This window comes from Crocodylus siamensis, chromosome 8, assembly GCF_052110815.1.
Source record: "Crocodylus siamensis isolate JL-2025a chromosome 8, ASM5211081v1, whole genome shotgun sequence".
NCBI lineage: Eukaryota > Metazoa > Chordata > Crocodylia > Crocodylidae > Crocodylus > Crocodylus siamensis.
Genome location: NC_143402.1, coordinates 74,524,215 through 74,544,422, shown reverse-complemented (window position 1 = coordinate 74,544,422; position 20,208 = coordinate 74,524,215). Strand labels below are relative to the sequence as shown.

The 20,208-nt window shown below is 39.6% G+C and overlaps 1 protein-coding gene across 3 annotated transcripts in view; it reads left to right on the top strand.

Moving 5' to 3' along the window:
- PRKCA (protein kinase C alpha) overlaps window positions 1–20,208 on the top strand; it is a 302,378-nt gene that overhangs the window by 236,446 nt on the left and 45,724 nt on the right. For 2 of the 3 annotated variants that reach the window (XM_090061658.1, XM_090061660.1), the window contains one exon: window positions 14,588–14,611. The exons of the other annotated variant lie outside the window; for it this stretch is intronic. In XM_090061658.1, the coding sequence (XP_089917784.1) occupies window positions 14,588–14,611 (24 nt within the window). The remainder of the gene's footprint in view (window positions 1–14,587; window positions 14,612–20,208) is intronic. 3 annotated transcript variants of the gene reach the window in all.

Here is a 20,208-nt window from a genome sequence, read left to right as displayed (position 1 = left end):
CACATAGTTAAAGAAAAGAAAGCAAACAGTCTCTTTGTCTAAACATTGGGAAGAGTAAGCTTTCAGTAAGGCTATCTTGAGCTAACTGAATAAAATTCTCCATGGGAACTAAGCCTTATCAAAAGCTGGAAGGTACTTTATCATGCCACTAATGATTAGATAATTACCCTTTATGTAGGATTAATAGGATTCTGCTTTCCACGAGATTCATCAAACTGTAAATTGAATTGAACATATAGCTATCCTAAAAGATAGCCAGGAACTAGTTCAGGTAATAAATAAAATTAACCCAATCTGGGTTTCTTTTTGGCGGGGGGGGAGTTGCTTTTTTACTTGCACTGAAATAAAAGCTGTTTTGAAAGTAGAAAATGTTGGGTTTTCGACCTGTTTAACAAGATCTAAATGTGCTGATGGATAAACTCCGGATCTCTGTCTGATTGTATCTATAAAACATGTATCCGTTGTCCACTACCCTGAGCTTACTGATATTTTCACAACACTTTAGGTATCCAAAAGCTCACAACGTACATTTCCTTCTGTTAGCATTGTCATAGCTTTGGAAAAAGCAGCATTAAAAACACATCCTTGATTCCAGGAGCACTAGGAAGACTTCTTTCAGATGAGGGTAGTTTTTTGAAAAATGTTTTTTACAGAGCCAAAGGTATGCTTTGCACTTTACAGAAGCGTATTAAAAAGCAAGGATAATATCCCAAAGAGAAAATAATTCAATTCAGATGCCACACAAAAAGAATGTGAGGGGGGGAAAAAAAGGAAAAATATAGTAAAATAGGACAATTATTCTATTAATGAAATCATGCAATGAGCCAGTACGGACTTCAGCATCACTAATGTTTATAATACTTACAGGAAATGCACTTAAAAGTCACTGGTAACTATTGGATACCATACTGTGGTATATGAAGTGCTTAAAATGGGATAAACTGTACTAAGTGTAGGAAATTATTGAATTCTTCTCTATACCACAGGTTACTACCATACTTAAATATCCTCATTTGGGACTCACCTATTGCTCCAGTTATGTACCAAAAATAAGTTTATCAATGTACTCATTAGGCAGACATTTATGCAGGATACACCTCTCCTGGTGACCTGAGATGAAAATGTACTCCTCAAACATCTGGAAGGAAATGCAGCATGAAATTAGCCATTATTTTCCATTTTAGCTTGCAGGTTTTGACATTGAAGTTTTTGCTGTGGGGAATGTCTGGCGTTATTTATGCACATTCCAAAATGAAACTCCTTTGCCCACTGGGCATATTAAGAATAACTGTAGCTGCTCATTAATTGTTTCTGGTAAGGTTGCCATGGCAACTTCCAGTAGTCCCAGGTGTCCCCATCGATGCTGACTTGCAAATCTGTCTGCTACAATATACAGTCTACGCGTGTTACGTAATATGTTTAAATGGTATCGGTGCTGTTTTATAAGGCCTGAGACCCTATCTCTCCTCCCTCAAATGTTTAAAATAGTACGGTCCTATTATTGGGCTCTGATTGGACATTTTTTAGACAGGAAAAAACTTGGTTCCAAAAAAATATAAAAGTTAGTTCATTGTCAGCCAGGTTCCACTTTCATTTTGCTCTTTGATTAAAGGAGGTCTCAAAATAAAAAAAAATAAAAAGCAACCTGTATTACGGAGTAGGGCAAAAGATAAATAGTGCATTTCCGGTATGCTTCCTCAACAATTGATTTTAGTTTTGAGAATAGGAGGATCAGTGGTAACAGCTCAGCAACTGTTTTTCAGTTAGTTGAAGGTTTTGGAAGGGACTGGGGCAAGGGAAGAGTTGTTTCTGTTTTTGAGAGAAGCCTCTCTGGTTTCCTCAAATCACTTATTTTGGGGGATATTCACGGTTCCTTCTTAGAGGCAAGTCTAATACTTGTAAGCAATTATACATGTATAGAGAGAATAAGATTGCTGTTATCAGTTAAATACTGCCTTAAAATTTCCTATTGTATCCTCCTAACATAGATGTTTTTAAAAAAATAAGCCAGATTTAGGGGATTTCCTAGTCATATATTTTTTGCTATAATTTTTTTCTAGGAAAATTAAAAATAATCTACTAACTGCAACCAGAACCCATAATCTGTGGACACATTAAGTGTAAAATAAATTCAGGATAAGGACAGCCTACACTAATGTACTAAACTTGGATAATTCAAGTGATCCAACAAAATGCCAGCCATTAGGAGGAAACACATTGCCGATAGGAGTTTTAAATAGAGTCTGCAGCTGGGAGATACGCGGCAGTTCCTCTTTTACATGTGCTTTTGACATGAAATATTTTCATTCATTTTTTCAGTGCAACCTGCTGCTGCTCCTTACAAAGTCAGTGGGAGTATGCCGTTGGCTTTACATGCAACAGAAACACTCTGTGTCTCCTAGTTCGCATAGCCATTCAACATTTGCTAGACAGACCCCAGCAGGCTGAATCTAGGTTGCGCCTACTCTGTGACCTTTGAGAAAACAGCAGCTGGGCCCCTTTGCCTGGGGACTGCCCACATCCTATGATGCCCTACTTAGTACTAATTGGCACTTATCTTGCAATTTCTTTTGGGATGCCAAAGACTGATCAGACAAGAAAGATACCCTGTCATCTCTAAGGGATATCTCTTTAGGTTAGAAGTAATACTGGAGTAGTGTAGAGAAGCAGATATTGTTGCATCTCGTGGTGCATCTGACGTAAAACAGAGGGCGTGGGTCTCTCGAGCTGTCAGTTTTGTACCATTCCATTGAACTGAATGAATGACAGCAATAGTATCACAATATTTTGATTACCATCATCTGCTCAGGATAACTCTTGGTCAGTATTAGTGGTAGCAGATGCAGTTTCCACGTAGTTGTAAATATTATGAGCCCAGTACGCCGATCCAGCCAAATGATGCTTTGTTCAGGGTCAAGGCAATATGAATATAGGGGCAAGCTACCTCTATGCTGTGTTTCCAGCTTCACAGTTCTGGACCTGATTCATGTGCAAGACAAACTGCACAGAAGTCTCTCATTTACTCATCTGCCAACTGGCCAGCGGGAGCTGGACTGAATAAATAGCCAGAGGGCAGCAGCAGCCTGATCCCAGCCTGTTTTACCAAGGTATGGCCCTTTCCAGGGACTGATGCAGAGCTGCCCCACACTTTGCAGCTGAGGGATGTTAAAGTACCTGATTTAGTTGGTTTTGCAGCTGCTTTGTGGAACAGTAGAAATGTGCTGAGAGGAATGACTAGGATCTGGGTGTAGGTCTGCTTTACACAGGCTAGTCACACTACACAGAAAGGAGAAAGAAAATGAGAAGCTTAGAACCACACTGGAAGATAAGAAAAGTACAGTTATTAGTAATATTTTCGTTAAACTCTCATGATATCTTCAGCAAGTTTTCTTTTAATATGATTGCTTTATGAGCCAGAGGAAAGTACCTTCTAAAGTACCAATGTTTAGTTATAAGGACCTAAAATATTTTGTCTATGGCATTTAGTTATACATATGCAGAACTGCTCTGGAGATGCAGAAGCATATTCTTTTGCTATAAATATATCCTGCTTTGGACATGCAGTACACCACTTTGTTTTACTAGACTCGTGGGTTAATCATAGAATAAATCCAAACCTACAGACCTGAATCTGCAAGTACATAATTAAATATGTTCCTCCACAGTGTACAGAGAGCTAACATTGATTTGCACAATATAGACCTTTATAAATGCAATCCAGGTTATGTTAAATGGTATTTTGAAGTGTCTAGACTTCTTTAGGCATTATATCATATTTAGATGCCAGAGGAACTTGGAATAATATGAATTCCTTTAAGTACTTTTCAGCACATCAGTAAGAGATTATCATTGTTTCACTATAGCAGCGGTGCTCAACCTTTTGGTCCCACAGGCCAGATGAGTGGCGCAGGACTGGGCCACAAGCCAAATTGGGCCCTGCTTGGCTTCAGTCAGCCCCTGTATGCCCAGATCAGGCTCTGTGCTGGCCCTGCATGCCCACAGTGGGCCCCATGCACTGGGCCCTGGGCCCTGGCTCCCCCACACACTGAGATGTGGCCCTGGGCTGTCCCCATATGCCAGGATTGGGCTGTGGCACCTGGTGCTGCCTCCAAGTGGCCCTGAATGTTAGGATCATGCCCTACATGCTGGGATCAGGCTCTGCCCTCCGCGCTATCCACACTCAGCCCTGCATGCTGGAAGGGGGTGTTGCATCACCCAGTGTGCTTGACCTAGTGTGCAGAGCCATGCTGTCTACCCATGGGTGTGGAAATTTGGCAGCAGAAGAGCAGAGCCATTTCCCCCACTGCTGTGGGGAGCCCCATGGACCCGATGACACAGCTCTGGAGGCTGAATCTGGCCATAGGCTGGGGGTTGAGCACCCTTGCACCATAACTATTGCTCTTCTTAGGTGGACAAAGCAGCTTCAAGTTTTATGCTTTAGAGCAACACCTGGTGTGTCATGGCCTGTAACTTAATCGGAAAAGAAGCTGCTGCATGCAAGTGATTCCAACATTAATCTGGCACCGAATTTTGATGTCCATTGCAATCTCTTCATTAGAAGGATGCTTTGTTTCCTTTTGTAATCCCTTTTAACCAGAGCTAAGCAGATTAAGATAGTCTTAGTTACAGACACAAGTTTGGGTCTAGAAATTATGTTACATAGCTAGTGTTTTAGCAGAAGACACTGGCAGCAGTTTCAGTAGCTCAGGAGATTTGTGTTAGTTACGTAGCAAAAGAAGGCGTTTGGCCTGGGAACCAACCCGATACCTAAAAAGAAATGTTGTTGTTTTGTGCTCTTGAACAGAAGCATCTCTTAATTTCTTCCAGTCTATGTGCAAAGTGTATTTATAGCAAGGGGGGACCATTTGCTAATTCTGTAAGCCTCTGGGAGATGCCTATATTTCTGCCCCCAAACCACAGTTTCATACCATGTGTCACTTGTTTTCTTTAAAAAGAAAATAAACTCCCTAGTGTCTCCATATCTAATAAATACAATTGCTAATTTTGAAGAAGTACCTGGAATTTCAGGCAGGTCATCAATTTTAATGTAAGAAAAGGCAAAACTGTGTTCCTGAATTCTGCATCCTGTTCTAGTTTTTCAGAAGTCAGATACCGAACTATTCTGAGGTGGTGAACATCCAGAATTGCACTGGCTTCTCAGTCCAGTGTTTTCACGTATAGACACATAAGGTGCATACTATTGAATATATCATTTGAAACTGCATACATTTAGCCACTAAAGAATAGTTTGCAAGACTTTGGAGATGGTGGTTTACTTCTTTTGGGTTTGCATCATTGCGTAAAGGAAGAAGTTCCCATGTGCGCTGAATTGGAGGTTTCCTATTTAGTGTTCACCTCTGAAACTGGAAAACTCTGAAATTATAATCCACATAATTTATACTAGATCCCAGTTCTATCAAATACAAGTCTGAGTTATCAGTGAGACGTCTCTGTGGGTGTTTAAGATTATGGGAGATGAAAATTATATGTAGAAGAGTATGTGACTAACTGTTGCAGTGATGTAGCTGTGGTGGTTCAGGAATTATGTGAGAGGCAAGGATTTCTTAGGGTGGTATCTTTTACTGCATAGTTGTGACAGAAGTAGATAAATTTAAGAATGCAAGACATCTTTCTTCTGGTCTGAGCGGTAAAAGCAAGCACATGCACATCTTTGCCTCTTGCATGTTTGGAAGAGGCATTTTGTCGTAGGTAATAGTGGGAATAAATATCGCCAGCCCATTTCAGTCAAGGCAAAGATCACTAAAGGGTTTTGTATCATTGCCTTTTTCTAATGCAGTTTTGGCATTAAGACCTTGGTACTGTTAATGTTTGCACATGAATTTCCATGTACACATGTGAGTACTTCCAATTACATCAGAAGCGTTGCACACTTAAGGCATGTGTTTGTGGGATTGGTGCCACATTAATTAAATGAGTAGTATAGACTGCTTTAGATGTGTCGGCTACTTTACAAAGTGATGAGTAACCTGTACTTCACTGTACCATAGTCTTTGCTGCCAGGGTTGTTATTTTTGTGTTTCCTCTTTTCCAATTTTCCTATGCTCTGCGTACTAATCCACGTTGGTAGTCTTTCTGTTAAGTATTGGGGATGCTGCTGTGTACTGTGTTTTATTGTAATTTACTTACTTCTGCTACTAATTGTTGTTGCTTTGCTTTGCAAGCCCTTTACTAATGAAGCAGTTTTTCTCCCTCTTCATTTCTTTCAGGGCTGTCATATAAATTTCCGCCTCTTAAAGGTAGTTTTCTCCTCCATGTTCACTTGCACATTTCTTCACAAAAACTCCTTTCTGAATGTTTCCAGTTTCTTCAATTTGATTTAGTATCATTTTTATCACTGTTTAAGGATGCACTTGTTTTTTTTTTCCCTATTTTATGTTGCTCTGGTGAATTTAAAAAAAAAAGTATTTTTGACGTTGGTATCTTCCATAACTTAAGCCATAATGTTTTCCTGAGATTAAAAGTTTACAAAGAAAAAGTTGGTCATCAGTGCCCAAGTAGGTGCATTGTGCCTTTCTTTTAAAATGATCTGTTAAATAGATGGATTCTTCTATAGGAAAATGGAAACGGTGCATCTTTAATTTGAAAAACAGCACAATTTTTTAGTTTGTGTGGAACTTGCAATAAATTCCACAGGTCAGATAACGCTCATTTTCACTGTATATTTAAATATATATGCCTACATATTGTATAGCATGCGTATATTATGGTATAATATACTGCGTGCATATAATTTTATATGTAATCTGTAATCTATTATACCATAGGATATAGTACCCATAAATATTGCACAGATGCCTTGGTGCCTGGATTACCAATTCACCTTGTTTACTTTCCATTTTAATAATCCCACTGATGCTTCACCTCACTTGAATGAATTATTTTCATTAAAAATAAGTTCTGGCACTGAAACAGAAATCTTAGCACTGAACTATATTTTTAATCTTTATATTGTTCTCAAGAAGCTGTAGATGAATGGCATGAAACTCAGAATAGTGAATTTAAAAGTCAGGCTTTTCATCTTTGAGGTCACGTTTACATTATATATGCATGATTTTACCAGCTGTGGCAATATTGGGCCATAAAGTATAAAAATTGCCATTTTGCATTGCCAGATATTTCACAGTACAATAACCATGTGACTTATCATGCAGCCAGATGTATGGATGACTTTGTATCCTTTTATTTCACTTTTATCCTTTGTTTGGCGTCTTTGCTTCAGAAAATAATCTTCAGAAGAAAGTTGCCCTTTCTCAATAGCATCCTTGTTCACGTGTCAAAGTAGACCAGCAGTCTGGTCTCATCAATGAAACATGATTCATACATGCATGTTGCTAGTTCCTCTGTTTTAATACATTCCCACTAGAGATGACTCTAACCTGTTTCGTATGGAATACTTGCTAATACAGTATTAACACATTTGTTCACTTTTTAATGTAGGGTTTTAATTATTAGTAGATATCATCACCCAAACTTCATGTAAAAAGCAAATAAGGAAACCAAGGAATTGCAAGACAATGTCACAACAAAAGTGACCCATGCACAAAGCAAAGGACAACCTGAAATAACACGTCTGGAAAAAACAGAGAATTATAGAGTGGAAGAAAAGGTTACTATTACTGATGCACACTGTCCAAAGCTTGAAATGTGCCATGTAGGGTGGGAGTATTTCTTTATCAACTTCCAAGGCCAACAGATGCCCCAGTCGACTGTAAACTAGTAAGATGCTGTTCATGGATGGACAGTCTGTAACTAACACCTGTTCATGGTTTCCTTTGCATTGTACATAGGGATGAGATAATCCAGGTACTACTTAATGGCTATAATTAACATTTGGCTAATGTGAAGTACATGAGCATAATTCAATCACAAGAAAATAGGACTTAAAATATGGATGTGATGGCACAAGTCCTATTTTATCCTGGCCAGTGCTAACTCTCAGAAGGCAGTGCTTCTTCCATTACTGTCTTTATTTTTCTCACTAAATGTATTACTCAAAACTCCTTCCCTTTCTTTTGTCCACAGTCATTCTGCTTGCTGCTGCCACCAATGCTGCAGCGTCGTGGACTAACATAAGTTCAAAACATTGTTACATGATAGTTTTTGCAAGCTAATCATTGCTGACGTTAGGATCATTTGGAAATAATTTTGTAAATAATCAGTTTATCTGGGACCACCAGGGAGGTTGTGTTCCCAAGTTTAGAAGACTGGAATTGAAAAGAAACAGCAGGGGCAGACCAACCAGGGTGGCTTTGTTCTGAGGATTTATAACACTTCCAAACTGAATAAATAACAAGAACAAAAAAATCAGTATTTTGGGAACATTGTGAACTGAGCCTACAGTATTTTGTCTTAAATGGCTAGACCCCATGATTCATGAAATTTATAGGAGTCTGGTAAGAACAGCTTTAAAAATCAGACCTTTTTTTTTTTTGTTTACCCACTGAAAGAACAGAGCATTTGTACATAGACGTTGTTTGCTCTTTTCATCTTTGACACATCATTTGCTAAAGCACATCTATTCCTCCATTAGTTATAAAAACCAGTGACACTCTGAGCTTCAAACTTTGGGTGCCCAGTCTGCTCCAGGGAGGGTGGGGGCTGGCACAGAAAAGCCTTAGAGAGGCAGTTAGCTATGTTAGTTTGAAGTCGGACAGAAGGCAGGGTAGAGTTGCACCTTATAGAGTTAACTAAATCAGATAAGGTCTCCCGCTGAACTCTGCTAATCTTTTTTGTGCTTTGCCTAGGTTTTGAATGCCAGAGTCTTGCAAATTAGTAGGAATTTGCATAATTTCTTTCCAAAAATGGTGAAGCACTTTTTTTTTTTTTTAAACCCTCAAGGAGTTGCTGCTATGTGCTAGTGTTGATAGTACACACTGCACTTTAACTGCTTTTGCCTCCTCTTGTCTTGCAGGATATTTTTACCATAATTCTGGAATACCTTCCCCAGACAGCAGATTTAATTATGTTTTCATCTAGTTAGACACTCCTGCTTTGCAAAGGACACAGCAGTTAAGCAATACTGTTGGAAAATAGAGTAGACTCAGTTGGCCACAAGTTTATTACATAGATAAACTCATCAACTACATCAAAAGGGTATCTGGAAGGTACGGCATAAAGATAAAAATCTTTCCCTCCTCAGGTTTTACTGAATCAGATGTTCAAGAGGCCTGTTACCCTGGACCATGTTCTGCAACACTCTTCTCAGAACAAATGTGTCCTTCCCCAGAAGGGCCCCAAAACTACATTTTTCTCGTTTCTGTCCTTTTTTTAATGGTCTATATTCCTAATGAAGAGTATGCATTTCTGTTAACCTTGATCTTTAGAAATAATTTTTCCTGAAGTTTCAAGCCACGAGGGGGCAGTAAAGAATAAAAAGTAGTTGCAAATTGAATAGCAAGCTGTCTTTTGAAATAGCTATAAAGGGAATAATATAAAATAACTGTATAAATGTGTGCAAGTAAAAAATGCAGTAGAGGTAAATTAGTCTGTTATCAGTAGATTACTCATTGTATTTGTAGCCCCCTTCTAAATGTATTCAAGAATTTAAATTTTATTGACAACCATTCTGTTTTAATTCATGTATAATATTCAGTAACAAACAGCCAGATCATGTAAATGGAAATGCCTCAGAATTCCCCTGTGTGACCCTGATCCTCTATTATATCACAATACTTTTAGCAACCTTCCTTTCTGGGTCTCCACTCTGCTTCAAGCCTTCTACAAGGGAGAGTGCTGGCCTCGTTAGCTAGGTACAGACATTACACATAAACCGGTTAAGTGATCAGAAACTGGTTTAAGCCTGTAACAGAACAGATGTTCAGAGCACATAAGCCAGTTTGAAAATGGCTGAAACTGGTTTGAGATAAGTCTGATACATTCAACCAGGTTTAACTTATATGGCTGAAACCAGTTTATGTAATGTCTAATCTAGACACCTTGCTGGTTTAAGATAAACCAGACACCCACAGCATCTCAGTATGCTCTCTGGGCTGTACTGGGCTGGGCTTCCTGCTCCACAGCAGGGATGTCCCCTCCCCTCTTCTCCCTGGTTGCAGCTCCAGCAGAGACTGCAGGTACAGCAGCGCCTGCCTTGCTTATTCCTGCTCCTGCCCCTCCCCTTCACCACTCCCTGCTGAAGCAGGGATTCCCCCTCTCTTCTGCCTTACACAGATACCTCTCAGTATTAGCTAACAGAGCATGTGCTGGCTGCGGTCCATGCTGTGGGAGACGGGCAAAGGCAGACAGGTCAGTGTTTGCTTAGGGCTTTTTGGAGCTAATCACCAGGTAGCTGGTAATGTCCCCCTGTTCTTTCCTTGGAAAAAGTTGTCTAAGAAGAGCTTGAACTAATGAGAGAAGCTTTTGTTTTCTTAATAGGTGGATAAACACTGAGTTAGGGGTGATAAACATGGTGTTATCAACTCCCTGCTCAGGGGGAGGGAGGGGGCCCTAATCAGAGCATCCTGCTGGGGCCTGGCCACACACCCCCTCAGCTCAGTACTGTAGAAAGGAAGGGAGGACTGCTTTAGTGCTCTCCGGCTTCAAGCTAGAGCTACTGCAGGCATGTACCAGCATTTCTGAAATCAAAAGATTGAAGCAAAGATTGAATCAGTTCAGGCTCAGGCTTTTTGAATGTCTGTCCCTAGCCTTTGAAAACCACAGGTCACTAGGCAAAATGGTTTTACTTTAAGGCCCTGATCCTTCCAGCTGCTATATACAGCAGGCTTAATAATAAGTGCTTTGGAAGACTGGAGCTAAACAAGGCAGTTTTATTCACAGTCCCCTCTTCTGTAATATTTGTAATGGCTAATAAGCTGGAAAAATGTAACTGAGGGTGAATTGTGGGGGAGGGGGTCAAAAATAGCCACTGCCACAGTTGGTGGATGACCACACCATAGCTGTTCCATGCACTAAATCTGTCCAGAGTGCAGAGCTGCCCTAATATGTCTCTGGAGAGAAGTTAATGCACAAGTCTTGACACAACAGAAGGAGGTTTGGGACACTGACATGATGCTAACATGATAACAAATGCAGTTTATCATGAAGTGAATAGTTGAATGCTCCTTTAATCATAATTTTGCTGAGTTGCAGGTCATAAAATGTGTTTCATGGTTGGGTGCCAATATGATAATTCAGTTGTAAAGAATTTTATATGTTAAAGTAAAAACATGTTTCTTTGGACATGGCCTGTTACATGCAATAGAGAAAAGCACGTGCTATGAAGTGCTCCAACTAAAGCTGAATGAAGTGCTAAACTCTATGATTGCAGCTACTGTATGTGACTCTTTGTTTTTTTTTGAAAAACAAAAGAATTGAAATTGCAATTCGTTTTAATTGAAATCATAGAAAAATAAGAACTGAGTGACAGTATGCAATAAAAAAGATGTGAGAAAAGATGGGCCAAAATGAGAGAACATAAGAATGAGAAAAATCAAGAGCAAAAGGAGAATGTTCAAACATATTTCTATTTAATTGAAAACATAATGCAAAAACACCTCCCCAAATAGCCTAGTAGATGCTTTTAAGAGAAGAGAGAAACTGCACAAGGAAGGTGATGGGCCTCCCTATACTGAAGTTGGTTGCCAGCAACACAATACCTAGGGCTGAACCTGCATACGGTACTTATTTCATTGAATGCTTTGGTCAGAGCTTTTCAGTCTTTAAATCTGCAGTTTGGGGTATATTTTTCTGGGTGTTTTTGTTTTTTGTTTTGTTTCCATAGTTACTGTGCTCTCTGATAATGCATTTTGAGTTTTCACTAAATTATGGTTAAAATAGTCTTGTTAAAATACTTGGCTCTTGCTGGGGATAAAAATGAGCTTCTGTCATTCAAAATGATCAGAACTCCAATAATTAAAGCATTTCCAATGGGAAAAGTCGGTGAAGATTCCACAGCCAGTATAATTATGTCATGGTTAAAGAATAAAAACATAGTAAAAAGGAGGCCACAATGGTGAGGAATATTTTGGCAGACAAAAAATGGTGGGAAAACCTTCATTTTACATTTACTGGATTTTTTTTTTTACTTATTAAAGATTAACAGACAACTGGATTTATCCAAGTCCCTTGACATTTGAATAGTTTAGTGTTCAGTGAATAATGTCTAGGTACTCTTTGTGTATATGTGTCCCCACTTGGATTCAGTTGTAACTTTAGTACTGAGCTATGCTAACGCTTCTAGTCCAGAGCCCAGGTTCTTCTGGAGTCGGATAGGAGCACAAAGGCAACAACAAACTTTACTCGTGAAATCAATGACCAGAGTATAATAGTTGTCCAGGCCAGGCATTTTGTTACTTGTTTGTGTATCTTTCAGTGCACTCTGGTTCTTTTGCATCCTATTTTACAGAAATCATTATGAACAAGGCAGCCTAAGTACCTAAGGAGGGATTTAAGGTGGCTTGCCCCTTGACCAGTAAAAAGTAGATCATCATGTTGGTATCTGGAGAAGAGCTTTATGCCATTGCCACAAGGGAAGAAGAGCCTCTTACTTATGGCAGGGTGAACTGTCCAGTCCTGATGATGGTATTACTGCTCCAAAGGAGATGGTGTTCCCAGTGCCTCAGGCTACACCGGCTCTGAGGTCCCTTTTGAAAACGGAAGAGGAGAGGTTTTCTTCTCCAATGTCAGTGTTCATCCTATCAGGCAGATGCAGCACCTGAGAGGGACGAGTGGAAGAGATTTAACACAGGAATTATAGCAGTCAAATTCTGGCCTGTACAGGTCAGTGGGGGTTTCGCTGTTGGTTTCATCCAGGCTGAACTTCTAGATACAGCCTGCTTGCAGAGCTGTTAGGTGAGGTTTAATTGTCCTTGGAACAGTTCCAGTTTTCCTGAACTAAGCTTTGCCATGGACTTCAGTCAGACGTAGTGCATTGTTGTCATATTGCTGGCATTCTCTATTAAGGAAATAGGTACATGGTCTGCCCAAGTGCAGGGTCTTTGTGTGGATATATGCCTATGACAGGAGTTTTCAACTTTTTTTGGTCGGGATACCCCTGGCGGCTGATTGAGAAGTGGGGAGTCCCATGGCGCCAGGTCAACCAGGCGGGGGTGGGGGTCACCCCGCAGCCAGTCAGTGAGCGGGGGGGGATCCCCTGCGCAGCGGGTGGCAGCGGAAGTGCCACTGGCGAAACCAGAACTTCTGCTGGCTTCTCCTCGCCGCTACCACATACCGCCTGGGGCCTTTCAAAGTACACCCCGAGGTATGTGTACCCCTGGTCGATATGTAACATAGCCGTATGTCAGCTCTACCTAGGCTAAGAAGTATGTTTCTCACCAATATTGTGGTGTTTATACTGGAACCTGAAGACAACACTGCTCTCCGTTATTACATTATTCATTCACTATTTATACCTGCATTTGCATGGGCAGAGCAGCCCATGCTACGAGGAATCTGTCGTTGTGGAGACAGTGCTGCTCATTAATGAGCAGCAGAGATGTCAGTCTTGAGGAGACAGAGTGGCAGGAACAAAGCTGTTGATTTCTCTGCCCAGCAGGTGTCAGTGGGTCAAGTAAATACAAGTGGGGACATGAAGATAATGATTAATAAGCAAACTAATGTATGTGGTGTTTAACCTTTAATATGGGGGAAAAAAAACTTTCCTTTCATTGTTTTCTACACATTGGGCACCACGTTAGTGATAGATCTCTCCATTGTGCTTCTTTAACATGCTAAGGATGAGTTGCTATGACAACAGAGAAATTCAGTACATTTTCAAGTGAACTGCATGTTACTGTTTCAAAGTCTTATGTTGTTTTGAATATTGCTTTTTCCTCTGAAATTGTACCTGATGGGTGTGCAGTGGTGTGTCGAGGGAAGCCTGCCACTTTACATGAGGGCCAGATCTCGCCTTTTCTGGTGTGAGCCTACATTCTCTACTATTAGTATTGCAAAATAACAAAGAAAAAGGAAAAAATGAGAGAAAGAGAGAGAGAACTCATAGTGTTAAATAAAGAATACTTATGTATCTCATTGCATTAAAGGAGCACTTCTGGTTTTGAGGGTAGAAGGTAAAATGTTTGAATTTTGCTTTTTTTTAACTTTGCTATATGGGTAATGTGACTCATTCGGGCTTTGCGGATGTTAATGCCTTTGATTCTGTGACAAGAAGTCATCTAGAAAGGTCATCTAGGCTTTCAAATATGTTGTTTAGCCCCATTCAATTACATTTGCAACAAAAGCCTTAGACTATGTTGCTTTTTATAAAAAATAAAACCTGAGAAGAACTGAAATGGACATTTTTTGCAGAGGTGAAAATTGAATTAAGCGAGGGGACAGGTAATCCAAAATAACCTCTTCCCTTCCCCAGTCTTGCTCTGAAATCTTATCACCACCACAGAGGCTTTGGAGGAGATAAGATTTTCATATACAATGAATGATAGCTAATTATTTCAACACTCATTTTTTTTTCCTAGAAGGGTCCCCCCAAAATCTGAGCCATCTTTTCAAAAAACTGCCCAAAACTGCAAACTATCCAAGGCTAATGCAATGATTTATTTTGTAACATGCCATAAAGAAGCTTGGAAAAGTCATGCTGCGTATATAAAGTGTGTCTCACCTATGGTTGCAGGGTAAAAGAACTGCCCGTGATAAGGTGCGTCTAAATCACAGGAAGTAAGATGATATGCATGTCTTGTTTTCTTTCAGATTAACACTTCTACTATCAGTGCAGACTAATTTATTCTTAAAAAGCTACTTTCCTGGTTTGTTTGCTGCAAGCTGGCTTTATTATGGCAATTCTGGTTTTATATTAGAAATATTAACGCAAGTAGTCAAAGCGCAAAGTGAATTGAAAATGAATGCCGAACATGGAAGGTCTGAATGAATTTTAACTGGCTTTATTCCAATAGGTAATGGAAGCTGCAGATTCAAGGTAGGATTCTGCTATTCAAAACTGTGATTGTGCTAAGAAAAAAAAGGGAATAGTATTTGTAAAATCCCAGTATCTGTTGTTTTCTACTGTTGTTTTCTAATTAATAATAAAAAAACTTTTTTCTAAACTAGATTATTTTTATTGATTGATAAAAGAAAGAAATTACTTCATGTCCCTCTTCTTCCTTTAACTCTTCACCAATTCTTTCCTGTTCTGAGAATCAGGAAAATATCTTGGATTCATGACAGTCTATTCCAAGAGCTTTCCAAATATGTAATGTGCAAAACACTTGGTGGAATTTGGTTCATGATAGCTTAAAATGGGGTATTCAAGTATGTCACATGGCTCCCTGTTTTCCAGCTATTAGGGAAATCGCTAACTTACATTAGATCTTTGGCTATCCACACGTAAAGGGGAAATCATCGTTTTCATGGGCCACTTCCCAAAATTGAGCGACTGGTAGGGAAAGACCAGAAAAGCATGACCAGATCCCCTATGCCCTTAAAACCTGCAGTAACTTCCAAAACCACAGAATTTCTGGGCAATTCCCTTTTGTAAATGGTTATTAAGAAGGTCACATTTCAGTGAGGAGTAAGATGTCATCATGAGGATCATGATACAAGATAAGAAAGTCACTAATGATGTTGAACTAAAACATACTTTATATAGTTGCAGTGGAGCCTGTTCAGGATAAACTGGTAGCCTCAACTAATAGTTCCTTTTTTTTTCTTTTCTTTTTTTTCTTTTCAATTTAAATTTGTATTTTATTCTCATTTTCCACTTAATAATGAGGATAAAAGGTGGTAGTTGACATATAAGGCCTGTATCTTACTAGTGGCCAGCTGGTTTATGGGCCTGTCTTTCAGGGGAAAGTTTGCAGATCAAAGCCACAAGGATCTGATCCAGGAAACCTTACTGACTTGAATTGTGTTAATGATGACACCGGCTTGTTCACATGCATAAGTGCTCACAGAAGCAGGCCGTAAATCACCAGTCTAATGCCCAGTGCTGCATGAGTGACTGCCTGTTTTGGAAAATAAAACCAAAGCTAGGAAATTTCAAGAGCAAGTAGTCCATTGATTTTTTTTTTCTCTGTGACTTCGGTGCAAGTACAACATAAAAATCATGCAGATGAAGCAGCAGACTCTCACAGAGACCTAAAAATAGACAGGGGTTTCTCAGCAAATAATTTTTAAACAGTATTTTTATACCCTTGTATTAAACCAGACTCATTTAAGATTTATTCTCTGAGAATGAGGTGACCCTTCATTTTATAAGACACAATCCAGTATATAAATGCTTCCAGAAGCAGAGTAATTACTTGATTACTTATTCTCTTTTTAGTATTGTGTAATGATTATATTTGGAACTAATATAAAAAAGTGAACATTGACAAATAATGATGTGATTATAGAACAATTGCATGATTATTTGTACTTGTAATAGAAAAATTGTTAGCAATAATTATCCTGTAAACAGTAATCTAATTAAAGCTATAAATATTCTTTGTAGACTGCCCAAATATGTAGTACAGAATACAATATGTAATTAGAGAGGTCTGTGTCTCATGAATGGGCGCATATAATTGCATTTGTGTATGAAGTAATATTCAGAAGTAGAAAATCATTTTGGTGCTGTATATTTTTGGCTCCATATGTCAGATATAATATAATTTTTCAAGGAAAATTATAACTAGCTCATTTTTCATAACTCCAGGTTTTAAATTCCATGTCTTTGTCTATACTTAAAATGAATCCACCTATATATGGGTGTTCTGCACGGTATTTTGAAAGATACCAGAAAGCTCTCAAAGTGCCCTTCATCAAACAAAAAAAATAACATGCTCAAATCCCATTGACCTTAAGAGAATTTAAGCACTTTCAGGTATTTTACTCATTTGGGACCCCGATACTTGTGTTTACTTGCTGTCTACTTGGTGACTCTTTATAAGTGTCTATGACTTATGGGAGTACATGGTTAATGAGGTTTCAGATATCGGGTCTCAAGCTTTTTCCTGGATCATGATACTATCTTATATTCTGAACACAGTAAAAAAAGAAACATATGTGATCATAGTGTGCGCGCGCACACACACACACACACACACACACACACACACACACACACACACACACACACACACACACACACACACACACACACACACACACACACACACACACCCCCCTTTATCATGTTGTAGAGATGGGGCATCAACAAACTAAATGCAATCAGCTAATAATTGCACCCCTGTTCTTTGCTGCCATATTGGCACACGGTCTGTCACATCTACAGTCTGCCTTTGGCTGCACTAGTGAGCAGCATAGCTGTGCCCTGTTCAAGTGGCTATTCAGAATTTATTTCAGGGGGACAAGGAGAGCTGCCAGAAGTTCTTGCTGCTTATCTGTTATATCCATAGCCCCAATCAGAAGCCATTCTGCCATGTACAGTGAGAACATATGGTCAGAGATATTCCCTGCCCCATATCTAAATTAAGATGATGCAACAAATACCATGATGGCCAAGTCAAGTAAAGGTAGTATACTGATAAGAGCAACAGGAAGATGAAGCGTTCAGGTTTGAGTGTTTCACCATTTTTGTCATTGCTTTTATTTTTTTAAATATTAGTGATTTGATGTGCCTCATTTTAAATGTGAAACTGGAGGCATCTTAAAGAACCCTGACTTCTCAGAGGGTGAGTGCTATTCTGCACTTTCTGACAGTCGAATAAAAATAGCTTCAAGGCTACTCATTTGGAGTGAAAACAATCAAAGGTTCTCTTTTTCATTTTTCACAACACATCATTTTCATTACCACTCACACAGTATATTGTAATCAGAATTGTTTCCTGTTCCCCTGATGGGGAGGTTGTTAAAAATTGCCTCCATCTTCTTCCCTCAACGCTCGTCTTGGAATAAATAAACTAATTTAGTATTTATGGGAGAGGTTCTGGTGACAGAACGGTTGAGGTGTCCTCTATGGCTACAGGGGCATGAGTTCAAGCCCTCCTCTAGTCTCATGCTAAAGGTAGTCCCCAGTTGATTTGCCTGCAAATGATCATTTGGGCAGCTAGATATGATGCTAGACACATCATCCTCTCATGTGGCATTGGAAACTGGTATGCCTTAAAAAAATAAGGCCCATGGGCAATTAAGTGTCAGCATTACTGAAAGTGCCAGTTGTTGGACCAGGTGTAAGAGATTGTTCAAAGCCACCATGCCCAGTTCTTAAATGAAAAGTAGGAACAAACTATGGGCCACCTCTCCACCTTCAGATGTGGTGGGAACTGCTATGCACAAAGTAGCCTGAGATATGCTTTCTGCCAAAGAGACAGATGACTACCTGGCCAAGATGATAATCAAGACACTATCCAAGTGCAAGATGATGATACTAAGCACTCATGCAAACTTTAATAAAGCCACCTAAAGTGTTGCCTTTAACAGTTTATAAATATCATACTCTTCAATTTATACTTTCAATTCAGCCTACAGAATACTTTCAAGTATATGACTTGGAAATTTCACAAAGTGCACAGGTGATGTAAACCACTGTAACCAGTTCTATCGGGAGGTAACAGAAAATCAGTCCTTGGTGGATCAGCCTGTAGTTCATTACAGCTGTACCTTATCCCGCGTCAAATCCTACACCTCTGTCTCCAGTAAATCTACTGGTGTTGTCTGCCATAACAGTAGAAAAGCTGCTATATCACTATTTGCTACACTGCATCCTGTTCCAGTGTTTGCACTTGATCTCTTTCATATCAGATCCAGCACAGGGTCCTATAGGAGGTGTTGGCTGTGTGTGGAATATGTCGTGGTGTGGGTTTAAGCATTATACATGAAATATCTCTGATGGAAAATGCTTTTTGTTTTATTGTTGTTTGTTTTTGCCTTGAGGACTCTTTATTCTTTCCTTGGGGGTGATATTCCCAGAACAATTAAAATTGACAGTGCTTGTAGGAAGAAGTGTTCAGTTATGTTTACAAATGAGTCTACAATATGTCATCCAGGAGAATAAGCTCATTTTATTGAAAATGCTATTTAATGTCTGTTCTGATTACAATGAGTGGTTCCTGTTCCCACCCCCAATTGCATGGTTTGTAATGTTGAAGTGACGACAAGAAGTTATTCTATTTACTGTATAATAAACGACCAAATTCTTCTTTAGATTGAGTTCAGCAGTGCATACCACCATCGTAATTGCTTTTCATCCCAGTGAAAAAGGTGCTAAATTATCTGTGGTTGCCATAAAAAAGTGAACTGCCATGCTATAGATATCAATCACTTATCAAAAAAGACAATTACAAAATAAAAATATTATTTTTTAAAATGTTAACTATGCGAAAGAGACAAGAAGTAAGTTTTGGGGGTATTTTTAATTCACTGACTTAGCTGGGAAAGAAAAGGAGATATAAACAGATATAAACTTCCCTGAAGTTTAAAACAGGGGGTTTTCTTATATATTGAATATTATTGAACCATGTAGAGTATGTCATAGTAACTGATTCTACAGAGCAGTATGAAATTTTTGTTCTGTCTGCATTTCCTGTTTATTAGGGGTGTGCAAAGCAGGCCCTATTCAATTTGGATTTGGATTCAGGGACAGTGATTTGATTAATTGATTCAGATCACTATCCCCAATTTGAATCCAAATCTGAAGATTTGATCAGCAATTTGGACACAGACACCACTTTAAAAGTTTTTTCTCGATACCTCGAGGTACCAGTGCAGCTCGCGAATGCTGCAGTGCTGGGGTGCATGGAGAGTCCCACAGGAGCGCAGGGGGGCCCTCCATGTGTTCAACGGCAAACCTGGAAGTGGAACAGAAGTAGTTCTGTTCCACTTCCAGGTACACCAGGGAGCACGTGGGGGCCCTCTACACCGCCCGGCTTGGTGATTGGCCACAGGGGAACCCGGGTGCCCCCCCCAGACCCAGGAGGCACCAGTCACCAAGCCAGGGGGATGTTCAGGGGGCTCCCTAGCGTACTCCCTGGTGGACCCAGAATTGTTTCTGGTCCACTTCCACATCTGCTGCCAAGCGCACTGGGGAGCCCCCTGCCCGTCTGTGGGACGCTCCATGTGCCCCAGCATCACAGCACTCACAAGCCGCCTGCTACCTAGAGGTATGTAGAAAAAACATTTAAAGTTGTGTCTAGTCCAAATCACCAAATCTTTCCAAATCTCTCCAAAACAATTTGGAGGGTTCCAATTTGATTTAGAGAGGTTAAAGGGTCTCCTGGTTCAATTCGGATTCAGCGATTAGGCCACCAAATCAGGCCAAATTGAATCAGGGACTGAAGCTTTACGCAGCCCTACTGT